This window comes from Podarcis bocagei, assembly GCF_964188305.1.
Source record: "Podarcis bocagei genome assembly, chromosome: 9".
NCBI lineage: Eukaryota > Metazoa > Chordata > Lepidosauria > Squamata > Lacertidae > Podarcis > Podarcis bocagei.
In genome coordinates this window covers 47197017-47214478 of record NC_138134.1, presented here as the reverse complement: position 1 = coordinate 47214478, position 17462 = coordinate 47197017, and the positions used below count along the sequence as shown (strand labels likewise).

General features: G+C 45.7%; 1 protein-coding gene across 9 annotated transcripts in view; it reads left to right on the top strand.

Moving 5' to 3' along the window:
• Positions 1 to 1219: 1219 nt before the first annotated feature.
• Positions 1220 to 17462, top strand: part of PCDH10 (protocadherin 10) — a 56784-nt gene continuing 40541 nt past the window's right edge. For all 9 annotated transcript variants that reach the window (XM_081209254.1, XM_081209253.1, XM_081209252.1 and 6 more), the window contains exons 1-3: positions 1220 to 4788; positions 7053 to 7111; positions 7742 to 7848. In XM_081209254.1, the coding sequence (XP_081065380.1) occupies positions 2131 to 4788; positions 7053 to 7111; positions 7742 to 7848 (2824 nt within the window). In that variant the 5' untranslated portion in view covers positions 1220 to 2130. The remainder of the gene's footprint in view (positions 4789 to 7052; positions 7112 to 7741; positions 7849 to 17462) is intronic.

Genomic DNA, 17462 nt, shown 5'->3' with positions numbered 1-17462 from the left:
AAGTTGGCACCCCTGCTCCCCACTTCTACAATTCTAGCACGGGACACTGGTTATAACCATTTAAGCACCTATATTTAAACTCGGAAACACAAGATAGCCAACGTGGTGCCCTCCAGGAGTTAAGGACTACAGTTTCCATCAGCCTTGCTCACTGGTCCATAACATCCGGAGGGCACCATCTTGGCTACCCTTGTAGTATGATCTTGTAATATGTTTGAATATTGCCTTGCATCGGATGGGCTCTCTAATCTACAATTATTGTTTTTTAAAGCAACAACAAAACCACATCCCGTCAGATTCTTGGCTAGACATAGAAACCGAGTCAGACTATTGGTCTAGGATGATCTCTACTGACTGGCAGCTCCTCTTCAGAATTTCAGACAGGAAACTCCCCCAGCCGGACCTGGGTGCGGTGGGGATTGAACCTGCGACCTTCTGCTCTGCCCTGCCGCTGAGCCATAGAGGGTACGATGTTCATAGTAGCATAGGCGGCCTGTGGATAAATTTGTTCACCATATATTGTTATTCAGTGTCATCATCTCTCTGCGAGCGCTTGTTTTGTGAAATCGATTAGAAGATAAATGCTTGCTGTTAAGGACCGCCGCCCCCCCAAAAGCCACAGCAGGCAGTTGGTGGAAACTCCAAGTGGCTTTCCATTGTGTGTCAAATACGATCCGGCAAAGGAAAATCAAACCGCGGGGAAAAGAAAAATAAGTAAGGGAAATGTATGTCAAGTTTTCCTTGTTGGCGATGCTTTCCAGAGCAGAAAGGTACCGAAATAGGCAAAGGCGAAAGGGAAAGTCGGCAGCAGGTGGAAATTCCATCTCCACGGAGCAGCTTGTTTATTAGCGTCATGGTTTGCATTGATGACGAGAGGTGATCTCCTCGCTCAGGAGCCGCGACAGGGGAATAGTAACTTTCCGAGGCAGAGATTCCCCGGCAAGCGCCTCGGGAGTGGCAGGGCTCTTCTCTCTGCCTGAGACCGGCGCGCACGCGCGCCCTCGCGCCGAGTCGACTGGAGCGCAGGGTTCTCCCGGACTCCCTCCCTCCTCCCCCCTCCTCCTCCTCCTCCTCCCTCTTTGCTCCGTGACGACAGCTGCTGGACGTGCGGCACATCCAATGGGCTGCCGCCCTGGGGCTGTGACGGCGAAGCGATTGGTTGGCAGGAGCAGGTCGCTGCGCAAAAACAGAAGAGCCGAGCGCTCCGAGCTCAGAAACTGCCAGCCGAGATCGCGGGAGCTGGAGCTCGGGACGGGAGGCGGGCGAGCTAGCGCGAGGAGCTGCAGTAGCAGCAGCAGCAGCAGCACTGCTTAGTGAATGTGCTTGCTAGTCAGCGAGAAAGAGGCAAAGCAGCCGAGGAGGAGACGGCGGAAGGAAACTGAGCGCAAAGGCATGCAAGGAAGAGCTGGAGATTTAAGAGCATCTCAGCAAAGCCCCGGAGAAATTCAGGGAATTTAAAGTTTGGGGCTGCCGCTTTTCTCCCCATCCTTCCTCTGGCTGTCATATTTTTGTGGCTCTCTTTAAAAAAATGTTTTAAGAGAGAGAGGACCTTCTCATGCTTTTTTCTTCATCGGAAAGGGGCATGCCCATCGCTTCTTCCCGCAGCCTTCCGCGCTCCCGCTCCGACCAGGAAGCCCAACGGAGGACAATCTTGAAACCGACCAGTTCCTCGGGATTTGCCGTGGCTACCGCTGCCTCCAGCGCCTTTCCGGCTGCCGCTGTGCAGTGCCAGGACTCTGGGAATAAATTAAAGCGGGCTCCTGTGTCTATATAGCCACCTACCTATTGCCTCCAGTTGGTCATTTCTTGCGAAGATCACCGATGAGGTGGGAGCTCGGCTTGGCTCCCTCCCGTGCCCATCTTGGGTGATATTTCTCCCTCCCCAGCTACCCCCACCCCAATTTTTAAATTTATTTTAAAGGAAGGCGATGGGGGAGGAAAGAGAACATGAAGGGAAAGGAATCATAAATCCTTTCTAAAGCTCCCATCAATCTCTGGCGCTCCCTCCCCTCCCTCCCTCCCCGCACAGACACGGTGTTTCTCGAAGGAGGAGGGTTTTTTTTCTTTTCCTGGAGAAGGGGGAAGTGTTAGCGTCGGGGAGGGGGGGAAATCTCTTTTCCCCTTTTGGAGATGGTCGTGCTATTCGTCTTTGCCTTAATCTGGATGGTGGAGGGAGCCCTTTCGCAGCTTCACTACACGGTGCAGGAGGAGCAAGAGCATGGCACTTTCGTGGGGAATATCGCCGAAGATCTGGGCTTGGACATTACAAAACTTTCCGCTCGCCGCTTCCAGACGGTGCCCAATTCGCGGAGCCCTTACCTGGACCTCAACCTGGAGACCGGGGTGCTGTACGTGAACGAGAAGATCGACCGCGAGCAGATCTGCAAGCAGAGCCCGGCGTGCCAGCTGCACCTCGAGGTCTTCCTGGAGAACCCGCTGGAGCTCTTCCGCGTCGAGATCGAAGTGCTGGACATCAACGACAACCCGCCCGCCTTCCCGGAGCCCGACCTGACGGTGGAGATCTCGGAGAGCGCCACGCCAGGCACCCGCTTCCCCTTGGAGAGCGCCTTCGACCCGGACGTGGGCACCAACTCGCTGCGCACCTACGAGATCACCCCCAATGGCTACTTCTCGCTGGACGTGCAGACGCAGCCCGACGGCAACCGCTTCGCTGAGCTGGTCCTCTCCAAGCCGCTAGACCGCGAGCAGCAGGCGGTACACCGCTACGTGCTGACGGCCGTAGATGGCGGGCAGCCCCAGCAGCGCACGGGCACAGCCCTGCTCACCATCCGCGTGCTGGACTCCAACGACAACGTGCCCGCCTTCGAGCAGCCCGTCTACACGGTCGCCCTGCCCGAGAACTCGCCGCCGGGCACGCTGGTGCTGCAGCTCAACGCCAGCGACCCGGACGAGGGCCAGAATGGCGAGATCATCTACTCTTTCAGCAGCCACATCTCGGCCCGTGCGCGAGAGCTCTTCGGCATCTCGCCGCGCACGGGTCGCCTCGAGGTGAACGGCGAGCTGGACTTCGAGGAGAGCAGCGTGTACCAGGTGTACGTGCAAGCCAAGGACCTGGGCCCCAACGCCGTGCCCGCCCACTGCAAAGTGCTGGTGCGGGTGCTCGACGCCAACGACAACGCGCCCGAGATCAGCTTCTCCACCGTCAAGGAGGCCGTGAGCGAGGCTGCCGCGCCGGGCACCGTGGTGGCTCTGTTTAGCGTGTCCGACCGCGACTCTGAGGAGAACGGGCAAGTGCAGTGCGAGTTGCTGCAGGGCGACGCGCCTTTCCGTCTGAAGAGCTCCTTCAAGAACTACTACACCATCGTCACCGAAGGGCCCCTGGACCGCGAGCAGCCCGGCGGAGACGCGTACACGCTGACGGTGGTAGCCCGGGACCTGGGCGAGCCGGCGCTGAGCACCAGCAAGTCCATCCAGGTGCGCATCAGCGACGTGAACGACAATGCGCCGCGCTTCTCGCAGCCCGTCTACCAGGTGTACGTGAGCGAGAACAACGTGCCTGGCGCGTACATCTACGCTGTGAGCGCCACCGACCGCGACCAGGGCGCCAACGCGCAGCTGGCCTACTCCATCCTTGACAGCCAGATCCAGGGCATGTCGGTGTTCACCTACGTGTCCATCAACTCCGAGAACGGCTTCCTGTACGCCTTGCGCTCCTTCGACTACGAGCAGCTCAAGGAGTTCAGCTTCCATGTGGAAGCCCGCGACGCGGCGGGCGGAGGCGGAGGACCCGACGACCCCGACGTCGAGCAAGCTCTGGCCGGCAATGCGACGGTCAACATCGTAGTGGTGGACCAGAACGACAACGCGCCCGCCATCGTCAGCCCGCTGCCCGGGCGCAATGGCACGCCGGCGCGGGAGGTGCTTCCCCGCGGCGCCGAGCCGGGCTACCTGGTGACCCGCGTGGCGGCCGTGGACGCGGACGATGGCGAGAACGCGCGCCTCACCTACAGCATCGCGCGCGGCAACGAGGCCAGCCTGTTCCGCATGGACTGGCGCACGGGCGAGCTGCGCACCGCGCGCAAGGTGCCCGCCAAGCGCGACGCGCAGCGGCCCTACGAGCTGGTCATCGAGGTTCGCGACCACGGGCAGCCGCCGCTCTCCTCCACCGCCGCCCTGCACGTGGTCTTGGTGGACAGCGCCGTGGAGAGGCAGGGCGCGGGCGCGGGAGGTGGCGGAGGCGGCGCAGGGGCCGGCGGGGGGCTGGGTTCCGGGGGCGCTGGGGGCCCCGGCGGAGAGCACCGGCCCAGCCGCTCGGGGGGCGGCGCCGGCGGCGAGACATCCCTGGACCTGACGCTGATCCTCATCATCGCGCTGGGCTCGGTCTCCTTCATCTTCCTGCTGGCCATGATCGTGCTGGCCGTCCGCTGCCAGAAGGAGAAGAAGCTCAACATCTACACGTGCCTGGCCAGCGACTGCTGCCTCAGCTGCTGCTGCTGCTGCCCTTGCTGCAGCCGCCAAGCGCGGGCGCGCAAGAAGAAGCTCAGCAAGTCCGATATCATGCTCGTGCAGAGCTCCAACGTACCCAGCAACCCAGCCCAGGTGCCCGTCGAGGAGTCAGCCAGCTTCGGCTCCCACCACCACAACCAGAACTACTGCTACCAGGTCTGCCTCACCCCCGAGTCGGCCAAGACCGACCTGATGTTCCTCAAGCCCTGCAGCCCTTCCCGCAGCACCGACGCCGAGCACAACCCTTGCGGGGCCATCGTCACGGGATACACCGACCAGCAGCCCGACATCATCTCCAATGGCAGTATATTGTCCAGCGAGGTAAGGCGTCTTGCTGCCCTCCGGGCTTCTCACAACCTCAGGAGCCACTTACTACAAGGGCACTACCCCTCCTCTCCCTTTGCTGTATCCCTCACTATCTTTTGCTAGACTTACAACAGGCCTGCCTTTCCTCCCTGGAACTGCAGGTGGCACATGTTGTTCTCCATACCCATTTTCCCCTCACAACAACCTTTAGAGGTAGACCAGGCCTAATGATGGTCACCCAATGAGCTTCTTGGGTGAGAAGAGTTTTAAATCTAGGTCTCACCTGCTCCTAGTCTGACACCCTATTATATCTTACTGGCTCTTGAGCTGTAACAGTTAGCAACTATCAGTGCTGGAACCTGATGCGCTTAAATTAGGTGGAAGTTCCAAGGTGGTCAAGTGACGAGTAAACTAATATTTACTCATAAGTAAGTCCCATTGCCTTCTAGGGGGCTTACTCCTGAGCAGCTGCACATAGAACTCTCACTTAACTGGTTGCATATTTTTCTCTAATTATTAATGTTACTACTGGTATTACTACTGGTATCAAGTGTTACTAGCATTGACTTGCCTTATAATCTCCCTGCTCAAATGCTTACAGGTCTCCAGACTGTCATTTATTAATTGGCACTATCAACCTGCTGCTCAGTTCAGTTCTCTTAAGTGGGCTGTAGATTACTACTACAGTTGTGGCAAGTAGTAGCAGATGAGTAGTCAGCTGATTTATGCCCTCTCTCCAGCAACACATGCATTTCCAGCCACTGTACTGCCATCAAACTGCAGTGCAGCTTTCCTTCATCTGCACCATCTCTAATTCCTTCACTGTTATTTAGGCTGTCATGATGTGCAGTTACTTGGGGAAAAGCTCCATTGAACATAAGGGGACTTACTTCTGTGTAGACATGCCTTGTCCACCTTCTCTCTCTCTCTCTCTCTCTCTCTCTCTCTCTCTCTCTCTCTCTCTCTCACACACACACACACACACACACACCCCTCCTAAATATCCATCTTGCTCCATCCTGATTCAGAGCAGGCTACTTGGACAGCTCTGTGTGTTTTGAGGCACCTTTTGGTTTCAGCCAGTAAGTAGCTTCTTTTCAGAGGCAGAAGCAATTGTGCACTGGGGAGCATCTTAGAAATGGTTGCAGCCAAGCGCCCACACTATGTGCATTTGAATGAAGCTAGCCTAGCTTCTTCCTTTTCTGTATCAAAGCAACACAGCCCTGGGTCAGCTGCCAGTTTTTATTTTCCCTCAGTGCAGACCAATCCATGCATGTCAGGGAATTTTTTGCTGTTCGTTTGGTCCTTTAGTTATTTTATTGCTCCTTTCAGGAACACCAAATCTGAAATAGTTTCTGTAATGATGCTTCTATTCAATGCAGTAAAGTTTGTGTGTGTGTGTTTTAATTAAAAAGCTGCCATTTACATCTCAAAGTGCCTGCCTGTATGATTAAGGTTGTGGTGAGAGTGGTGGGGTTTCTTGTGGTTATGAACATCTAACTACCAGGCAGCAGTTTTAATTAATTCAAGAATTAAGGATTTATTAATTAACTTTTCATGACTCTAGCAGAGTGGTTCCATATGAAGCATTTTTTGTTATAAAAGAACCATCTCAAAAGAATGCAACTGCAAGCTTCTATCAAAGCTCAACATTCTGCCACATTATGCATGTTTTGTGTTACCCTGGTGTGTAAAGAATTTTTGCAGATCACATAATCTGGACTTAACATTCTTCGATTAAAATGTGGTCTGCTGGGTATTTAATTGAGTGTATACTCTCTGTGTCTATTACTGAGAGAAAACAGTGTTTTGCACCTTGGAGAAGCCAATGAAGAATTTTTGATAATATTTGAAAAATTGTTCTTCTAGAACCTAAGAAGAAATATTCTCCTTGTTCATCTTTTTTTAAATAAATAAATAAATTTGTATTTCTTCTTTCCATATGCTGCAATGAAATACACAGTGGTGTTCAAATTGTAGGTTTATTATTCAGAATAAGTAGTACCTCATTTGACATTTTTCACCCATTGCTATTCAGTATAGGCATGGAATTCAAGAGTAATCTTTGTTTATTTGCCTTAGCGCTATTATTTCAGTCCTCGCCAATGTAAGGGAAGTAAGGAACTCAGATACACCAGTGATACTTGTTTCTTGGGTATTCAATGGCTTAACTATAATGCACTTATAGATCCATTATAATAATTATAGATGCATAAACTGGTTTTGCCTGCAAAAAACACACTGGGAGTTCAATTATTTTTCTCTAATTATTTTTCTAGACTAAACACCAGCGTGCAGAGCTCAGTTATCTAGTTGATAGACCACGGCGGGTAAACAGGTAGGACCTCCTGATTTCCTAAATTATGGCCCTAATTTTGCACAACCTGAGATGTATTTCAGCAAGTATGAAGGAGGACGTGGAAATGTGTTTACTGCAGATGTCGAATAATAGCTTGGGAATATAAAAATGAATTTGTTCAGACAGGAACATTAAGCAAAATAAATCGGCCCTGAATGAACACCTTTGAATTATGGCTTTTGGTGGGTCTTGCAGAGATTACCTGAAAAGAGAGTGGAATCTCATTTTGTGCTGGTCTGAAACGTGCCTCAAATACTTATGAGCCTCTCTTCAAGAACTGGCATATAGTATTGACTTCCCTGTGCAGAAATTAGCTTCCCAGTTTAAGCAAATTCAGCCAAATTATTCATAACAACTCTGTAGCACAGGCAGTGTAATAATGGCTACTGACTGTCCAGATGGATTATTAATGCCTGGAAGTACAAGTTTTGTTTCTGATGGAAAGAGCTTCTCAGCAGCAGCAACATCAGCAACAGCAACATCAGTGCTGTGAGCGGGAGGTCTGGCTGAGTGCAGCTCCACATGTGGCCATGTGATGGCAGAAGAATGTTTTATGACTTTCCCTTTTTCCTGGGTGTTCAAATATTAAGCGCTTTTTTATGTTTCTAGTTCTGCATTCCAGGAAGCAGACATAGTAAGCTCTAAGGACAGTGGTCATGGAGACAGTGAGCAAGGAGACAGCGATCATGACGCCACTAATCGAGGTCAATCCTCTGGTAAGTCTGATAAGGGGGAATCTAAATATTTGATCTTTTAATAAGCGAGGCAGCAAGGGCAATTACAGATAGATAAATAAATAATAGGCCTGAAAGTAATGGGATACAGAGTGTTTGTTGTCTTTTTCTGCAGATGCATGGATGGGTTTTAAGAGTGTTCCATTTAATACATATTTATGTGTGTGTGATTTTAAAAAACACACACACCACAACCTTGGCTTGCTCTTGAGAGCTACAGAGTTTTGGTATGTTAATGGTATGTGGTGGACTTTCCTTGCCTATTAGAGGTACAGAGGTACTGACACATTTGGGAGCAGGCAAAAAAAGATCGTCTGAAAAGCTGTTGAGAAGATTTCAAAGCAGTTGGCAGCATCAACTGGATAGCAGGCTTTGTTGAGTGATGCACAAGGAGTGTGCCCCTAGGGGTTTGAATGAGAAAAAGTGAGGCAGCAAAAGAGTCATGATTGAATGGCAGTTGAATGGTGAAAGTTTGTGTGTGTGTGCGTGTGTGGTGATCAGTAGCGTCTCACAGGCTATCTTGAATATGTGATGCCTTGCACTTGCAGGATGCTACTTTCTATCTTGTTAACCTGGCTTTTATAAGCCAATAAGTGGGCTGCATCTAATTGTGATATTTGGATTCATGATTGTGTGGTACATGGTGATTTGATCTTCACCGGCTTCTGGATGAAAAGAGAGCATAGTCTTGTGGTGGAGCTGCTTCCACCAGTTTGAGAGGAGCAAGGGTTCTTTTGGCATTTACGTAGCTGTCATGCACACCCTACAGTATTCAGTGCCAGCTGTTTCTGAATTGTCATCAGCTGAGGTCTTGGAATCCAATCTTTGCATTAATAACGATCAAGTCACAAAAATTCAAGGGGCTTCCTGTTGGTTGTTACACCTTTCAAGGTGATCCTCTGAGGAAGTGTGTATGTCTTGCTTTCCTCTCTTGCTAGAACAGCCTTCCTCAGCTGGGTCCCTTCCAAATGTTTTGGACTACATGTCCCATGAGCACCAGCCAGGGCCGGCTAGAGCTGATGGGAGCTGTAGCCCAAACCATCTGGAGAGAGGACATGAAGGTGAATCCCACCCTACTCAATTTCCTCAGAAGCACTGAGAGACTGAGTGGAGGCTGGCTGGTTGGTTTTTCAGCCCTTTGCTCTTCCAAGTGTGTTGTTTCTTTTGCTACGAGAAGCCTGGGTGCGTTGTAAGACAGGGTTGGGTGGGGGGAGAGAGGAAAGCCTGTTCAAGGGCTGCTTTATATTACTGCAAGTCATTAATATGCAGACCTAATGAGACTTGAGGAAAGCCAAGAGCCTCTGAGCTCCCTGCTCCTTGCAGGGCTTCATGCTTAGTGAACAGAGCATCTATTTTGTGTCTGGGAACCTGACAACAAACCAGCTCTTGCCAGAAGTTTACATCGGAACACAGAACCGTTCTCTCTCCCCCGCCCCTCTTTTCTCTCTCTGTATCTGGCATATGGTTCCCCCTACCCCCGACTTCCAGATATGTGCATTTTAGGCTCCTTTCTCCTCCAAGCTACCCCTGGTTCCTTTGCATCATTTCAGAGGCAGCAGTGCTCAAGCATGATAAAATCCCCCTTTGCCCTCATCTCCCTGCCTGCTTCCTTCCAACCCCCTCCCAACACACATTTTATTGCGGTACTCATCTCTCTGAACATTTCAATCAGTTTATTCTCTCAACATAATGAACCATAATAACCAAATAGGAGAGAAAAGAATAAACATCTGTACAAAGGCCTGGAATGGAGAGGCAGAATGCCGGAATATAATCATCGTAATGCACATCAAGCAAAAAGCCATTTTAGTTGAGAAGCATCTACCAGTGTACTACACTTAGCTTTTTGTTGTTGCTGTTCTCTGTGTGTTTTTAATGGATTATCTGAAATTAGGGTATTTATGATGACCTGAGACTTTTTATCTGTTCTTGCATTGCCCTAATGCATTGATGCTATTTATTTCACAACATAGGGTCCAAACTTTAAAGGCTTCATTTTGTTTTAATCTAGTTATTTGTTATTTCAACACCAAAACCCAACAAGCTAAAATGCTTGAATTTAAACCAATTCTGATCCATTTACTTAAAAAAACGCATGATCTGTGGTATTCTTGACTTGTAGACTTGCCTGTTAAATTACAGGCTTGCGCAAAAAAAGAGAGGAATAAATTATATTGAACAATTTCTTTTGAGTCTAATTAGATTTAACGTTTTGAATTGAAACTTTGACTTAAGTTAATAATTGAAATAACCAGTTTTGAGAAATTACTGCTAGGCATTTATGACTATCGCTTTGAATAAGGATTTTTGCGGTATACTGACACTGTGTAAATCCGTATTCATGGAGTGTCCTGGAATATCTCACCTTACTCCTGTGACTTTGGGATACATATATTAAGCTCTTTGATAAATGCAAGACTTTCATTTTCTTCACATAGGTCACGTTTTCCCTAGCACCCTTTCTAACAAGTGGATCCTGCTTTCACTCTCACTCCCGTCCATTTTGCCTGGTTTATTCTGTGAAAGAGAGGGAACTAGTTTTCTTTGAACTCCAGTAGCTAACAACGATCTAGAGGAGTGTTCAAGGGCACTATATATTTTCTCTCATATATATATATATATATATATATATATATATATATATATATATGAATGAATGAAAAACAACAAAATTAAACTGCATTGAAGATGGCTCTGTATATGATGCAGCCAAATAGTAATATATAAATAAATGAATTCAGTTAAGTGTTTCAGGCTCCAACTTCATCAGTATTCTAAATATAAAAAATAAGAGGCTACAGCTGGAATACTTAACTATCCCCGTCTTCTTATCCACTTATTTACATATACAGGTGTGTGTGCTTGCATTATTTATTTATGGATGCAGAAGTTGTTCTATCCGTAGGAAATGACCACAATGTCTTTCTAATCCCCGCTTCCACTTTTGCTTTTAAAAATAGTTCATTTTCACTCTACATGTCTCCTAATGCTGCTCTCTCGCTTCACATTTTGCTTGTTTTACTGATTCTTGTTTAGTTTCATCTTATTCCAGAAGTGCTTGCATAATAGCACTGCATCAGTGATCTAAAACTGCTAATAAATGAAGTCACCTGGAAATTAAGGGGGAAAATACATAAACCCTCAAGCCCTTTTCATTTATGCCCCGTGTTTAGCATCAGGTAGAAGAAAATGCTGTAGTGTTCACTTTAGAGATGTCAGGTGTTTGTGGCAAGCTTGGAGAAAATGGTACTTAGGGTAATGCCAGCAGGGATGCACAGCAAAAGTGGACCTGGTGTGAATCCTGTCTCTTGCTCTGTGAATTCGCTAGGTAGTCTTAGGCAAGCCATTCACAGCATCTAACTCCTCGTCTTCAAATATGCACACAGTATGCTTAGGTACACCATAGGATTGCTGTAAGTGTTGCAGCAAGATAATCCTTGTGAAGTGCTGGAAACATTGGCAAATAATATACACATATTAAAGGTTGTATACCCGCAGTTGATGGAAGGCAGTTAGTGGACCAGAGAGGGAGGTGATTCCCGCTATAGCTCCCTGTGTCCCCAGGTCTTCTCCATAGGGACCACCAAAACTCTGAAGCAAGATTTGGAGAGAAATGGGGGCCAAAAATTAGCTCCTTCCCCATTTCACTGACAGATGCCTTCTGTTAGCTGATGGATACCAATTGCTATCCTTAGAATACCACCCTTAGAATGTGCTATATACAGCTACTAAATATACCCAGATTGCCCCTTTTTCATTAAGTGTTTCAGCACAACAACCCATTACCTAATGCAACTAAGCTTAACAGTGCCGTCCTATAGATGTATAGTCATTGAGTTAAATGGAGCTTGCTTCCAGATAAGTGGGTCTATGATTGCCTCCTTAGTACATGTAATTGAAAGAATCCCATATTATTTCCCTATGTAGAAAGGGAAAGCGGGCTGGAACAACCTCCTTATGAAGCCAGGCTATAAAGTTTAGGGCTTTTAAATGTGTGTGTGTGGGGGGGGGGGTGAGTCAGCAGGGGACATGATTTCGTGGTATCAAATTATTTATGGTGGGAAGAAAGTGGATAAAAGTTTTTCTCACTCTCTTATACTGCTGGAACCCAGTCCCCTTCAACAACCCTGAATTTTGGAATACAGTGGTACCTCAGGTTAAGAACTTAATTCGTTCTGGAAGTCTGTTCTTAACCTGAAACTGTTCTTAACCTGAAGCACCACTTTAGCTAATGGGGCCTCCTGCTGCCGCTGCACCGCTGCTGCACGATTTCTGTTCTCATCCTGAAGCAAAGTTCTTAACCCGAGGTAATATTTCTGGGTTAGCGGAGTCCGTAACCAGAAGCGTATGTAACCTGAAGCGTATGTAACCCGAGGTACCACTGTACAGTACTTGGGAAGGACAAAAGGAAGCACTTCTTCACACATCCCATAGTTGAATGATGGCATGTGCTACTGCAGGATGTAGTGATGGCCACCAATCTGGCTTTGGACAGCTTGAAAAGGGAGGAATTTGCAGAGGATAAGGCTATTAGTCATATTCAAGGAGGGTGCCAAAAACAAGGAAGATAACACTGTCAGTGACTACTTGCCACTTGTTCTACTGAACACCAGTTGCTAGGGATCATGTGTAGGAGAGTGCTGTTCAGTTGTACTTAAGTAATTCCTACTCAAAGTAGACTCAGTGAAATTAATGAGTCTAACTTAGTTATAGCCATTAACTTGAATGGGTCTATGTTGAGGAGGACTAGCATCTTCCCAGTGTGTTTATGTTCTGCTTATGGGCTTCCTATAGACATCTGGTGATCCACTATGAGAACATAGTGTGTCATCCAGTAGGGCTTCTCTTATTTTCTTACGTTCTGCTTATACTGCCTGACTTTCCATCCCTCTGTGTTGAATTAGAGATTGTAAACTCACTGGACATGGCTTTGCCTTCTTGTACTCTGTAAAGCATCATGGACACTGATGGCTTTATACCAGTACAACATAATATTATTTGTATTTTGTTTCCTCAAAGATGGAATGGTATATGATCTAAACAAAAGAGTCCAATTCCCTGCTGTAACTCACTGAAGTATTGTGGACTAATTATTTGATTGAGATCAATTACAGCTCAGGAAAATCGTTGGACTGTTCAGTATATTCCCTGCATAAATGTTTTTATTGGGGTTTTAGAGGGGGGAGGAATCTCAAGAGTCTAAAATAAAAAGTAAAAAAACAACAACAACCCAACAGAAGGAGTACAATAAAAGGAGAGAGAGGGTTGGGAGAAAAGACCCCAAAGTCAACAAATGAACCCTCATGCAGTAATTTTAGTGTAGACAATAAATTTGACACAAAGTAAGGGTGCTAGATTGTGACTTCAGGTGATATAACTGTGGTAGCTTTTGGCAGGATGTGCTCCATTAAAGAAACACTTTCTGCATGTAGAATTATCTCCTGAAGATAAATCTTTTTAGGAGTGCACCTCTCTCTTGGTGTGTGTGTGTGTGTGTGTTTAATCCACGAGTAATTAAGATCTTGGCTTTTCTTCTGAGACTTCCAGCATAGGTGCTAAGTACCACTCTCTGTGTTTGTTTGCATTTATGCTGTGTGATATGAGCACCTGTCTGCCAGGACTTGGACCTCAGCCACCACCTCATTGCGTCTAGATGTTCACGAAATAAACATACAAAAAGTACGCTGACTTGCAAAGGCTAGATTTTTCATAGGGAAAGAAAAAGGCAAGGGATCTTCTCAAACTTGAACATAGCTACAGTACAGATTTTTTTTTTTTAAAAAAACGGACTTGGATTGTAGACAAAATTTATGGCTTTGCTTTTGGGCACAGATGTGAATGAAACAGGGATAGAGTGACTGTCCAGTGTGTGATTGGCTGTACTGCAAGGATTTATGTTTAGTTTTCGTTTTTAAATCTTTGCTTGCATCCGAGCATCTTAAGGGAATTGCCATTAAAAAGCCAATGACCAAGGGTGTGTGTGTGTGTGTTTAATTTCACAGGATTCTCTTGTCATGGGATTTAAGGAACAATTCTTAGCTGCTCAGATAAGAACCAACAGGGTTCAATTCTAGGAACTGGAAAGAGAATTGCATTGCTGTTACTGTGTGGAGAATGAGAAATGAAAATGCCAAAATTCCAAAGGAGCATAGATAGCTATTTCTTATTTTTCATTCCAGGTTGTTCCTTGATTTGAATATCATTCTGGTGCTTTTATTTTCTGGGAAGACTTTTATATCTTTTAGTTGTTTTCCTGTAGATGCTATCCTTAAGATTGTTCACAACCCACTGGTCTAGATTCTGTCATGACGTTACTGTAATATCTAGAAAACCTTGCGGTGACATAGAGCACAGATGGAAAAAAACATGCATGTAGTTGAAAGCAAACTTTGAAGACTACTTTTGCTGCCAAAGAGCTGGGAAGTGCCTTTTATTATTTAAAAACGTAACTGTTTTGGAGAAAGTAGGTGCAGTTGGCGGGTGGGAGGAGGGGAGGAGGAAAGAAAGTCTGGCATACTTATTACTTACAGTTGCAATTTTTAATTGGATAATTAGAGACTGATACTTTGAAGATTATTCAAAATCTCTAGAGGCTTTCTGTGCATACTTTTCTCTTTCTCCTCTTAATTTAATTTAATCAAGAAGGAACAAATCTCAAAAATGCCTAACGTTTGAGAGCAAATCATGTTATTTCATGTAAACTTGAATGCCTTATAAAGGCTTCGTTATTGTGAATAGCTAGACTGCTTTAGCCCCATTGAATTCAATGGGATTGCACTTCCACACGTAGTTATAACCTACTTCCCTGTTTAAGTTCTCTTGCAAACTGGGTGCTGACTGCGGGAGGAGTTTCAAGCATACCCCTTTGTTACTTCAATCAATACTACTGTTGACCATAGTCTTTATAATCATGGCCTTTTTGGTTTCCCTAGTTTACACCCCATGATATGGATAGTGGCAGTAGAAATTGTTCAGAAATATAGATGGAGTGTGAGGGATAAATTGTTTGTTTGCTCGTGTTTTTTGTTTATAACAAATGAGATATACTGAGGGATATTATTGACAAGTAACTTGTACTAGTTGTTTCAAGAACCCTTTTGGCACAGTCATTGAAAATCCATAACTCTCATTTACTTTTAAAATCCCAGTTTAACATGTAATGGAAATTTCCCCTCCCCCCCCCAAATTCAATTACCATTTTTAATTCAATCTCCCCCAATGTAGATCTGGCAGGAATAATAGATAAGTTAGCAGAGAGAGACTGCACATCATGTTAGATTTATGACAAAGTTGAGATGGAAGTGTTTGAGTGACTGAACATTTCCTTTATATATAAATCAGTAACGGGATTCTTGGTTTATTGAGAAGTTCAGAGGAAGCAACCACTTCCTCAGTCCTTGGCAGGGCTCTTTTGCACCGAAGTTTACCAAATTGTGAACAAGCTGTGTTTTAGTGGTAAATCAACAAGTGTTAGTGATAACACCAGCCATTCATTTCTTGCAAAATAGTTAGCTCTCCAAGTCTAAAGAAATGTATAATTACTATGATTTCCGGAACATCATATGCCACAAACATGTTTATTTGGTTTTGCTGGGTTTTTGTTTGTTTGCAAGAGGAGAAGTTACCCACATTCAGTCTTTTGGGGTGGTACAGGCTATAAATGTAATGAAAGAGACGGTATATGAAACCCAATCTAACACTGTAGCAGTTGCCCTCTATCCTAAATACACACTCCAAGCCATAAAAAGACTTTTGGTGACATTGCATAAATGGAAAATGGTATTATAAAACTTAAAGAAACTGGTTTTGTGCTTAAAATCTGTCAGTTTTATGACTGATTGTTTCTACATCTGTCTTCAGAGCTGTTTTAGAAAACAAAACTTCAATGCAATCGTACAATAGACATGGTGCATAACAACAATTATAATATTCCTACTACACAATGCAACAATTCATTCAAAATATATCAAAGAAAATTAAGACAGCATATAAAGCAGGTGCCTGGGAACCAAATGTGGCCCACCAGGCCTCTGTAGGTCATTGGGATTCAGGCCACACCCCTTCCCCAGGCTCCACCCCTCACTGAACCTTCTCTGCATCCTCCTCTTGTGGTTTTACCTGTGACAATACGTCTTGCTTGCCACACACCCCACTGGTACATGGCTCCCAGAAGGTTACCCTTGAGATATTGTGGCCCTTGGGTTGCAAGAAGATTCCACATTCTTGGAATAAATTACAAAGAGGCATATGACAAACTGTGAAAATAACCCTAAGACAATGAGATTAGTATCTAGCCACCCCCTTCCCCAACTTCTGTCCTTCTGTCATCTTCTGATAAAGCCTCCTAAGGCACGAGAATAGGGCATAGCAGGTGGAAGCAGACATTCCCTGATGGTAGATACGGTCTTTCTTTCTGTAAAGTAGAGCACAAAGCCAAATCTTGTTTATTCCTCTAAAAGGTTTTCATTATTAAATATTACATGAGAGTGACAGAATGTGCAATCCTAAACACACCAGTTAGGGTATAGGTCTCATTGAATACAGTGTGACATGCTTCAGAGTAAACGTGCATAAGATTGCTAGCTTGCCATAAAACTACATTGCAATCTGATCTGGAAAAAAACACACAAAAAGCACACACCCCAGAGCCAATTCAATTCCCAGACACTGAGCCATTCACAATCTCTCTGTTTACTGAATCTATGCATCACCAGCTGTGCTTCTATTGCTCCAATTCTAGGTCATTATGACACCATGAAGAAACACCTGTTAGAAACCATTTGGTAAAATGTCACCCTGTTATAGACAGTTTAAAAATGGGAGAATGCACAACTTGAATTAAAGTCTGCATTTTTGCCAGTGCAATTTCTAAACCAGAATCTTCATTTCTCTATATTGTATTGTAGGATGTAATGGTCTGATCATTTCAGTCTTCAAGGTTTGGGTGGGAGAGACATTTTGTTTCTCCTCTTGCTAAACAATTGGGATTTTGTTGGCTTTATGCTAGCAAAAACACATTTGCTAGCACAAGGAGAGCCACCCAGTTTTCACCACTGGATTTGGCAGTAGAAGCTGGTGGAAACCGGGTCTTGAAGAAACACTTTTGGTTGTGCAACCTGCCATTGGCTACAACCCTTAAATCCATGCTTGCCTAACTTACGGTGTGTGTGTGTGTGTGTGTGTGTGTGTGTGTGTGTGTGTTAGGATGTGACTCAGGCAGAGTTTAGCACCTGAATCACAAACATTATACCCCTGGGAGTAGGGCCCATTGAAATCATGGTAGTTTTTCTGAGCAGAACAGCATTTTAAAAGTTTCTGTGGCTGATATCCAACATTAGTCATGTTCTGGGCAGACCCATTGAAATCAATGCACGAAAGTAACTTCAGTCTGTTGTTTCAATGGGTCTATTCTGAATGTCACTCAGTTGGATAGCACCTGTTATTATCAGTTACCTGATGTCATGGGAACTTAAAGTGCTTAACTAGGGTTTGATTATACCTATTTATAGTAGCTATTGTATAGTTTCCTATTTTGCATTATACTATATTATTGCACAGCATTGTACAACATGTTTAATTCACTGCATTTAGCAGCA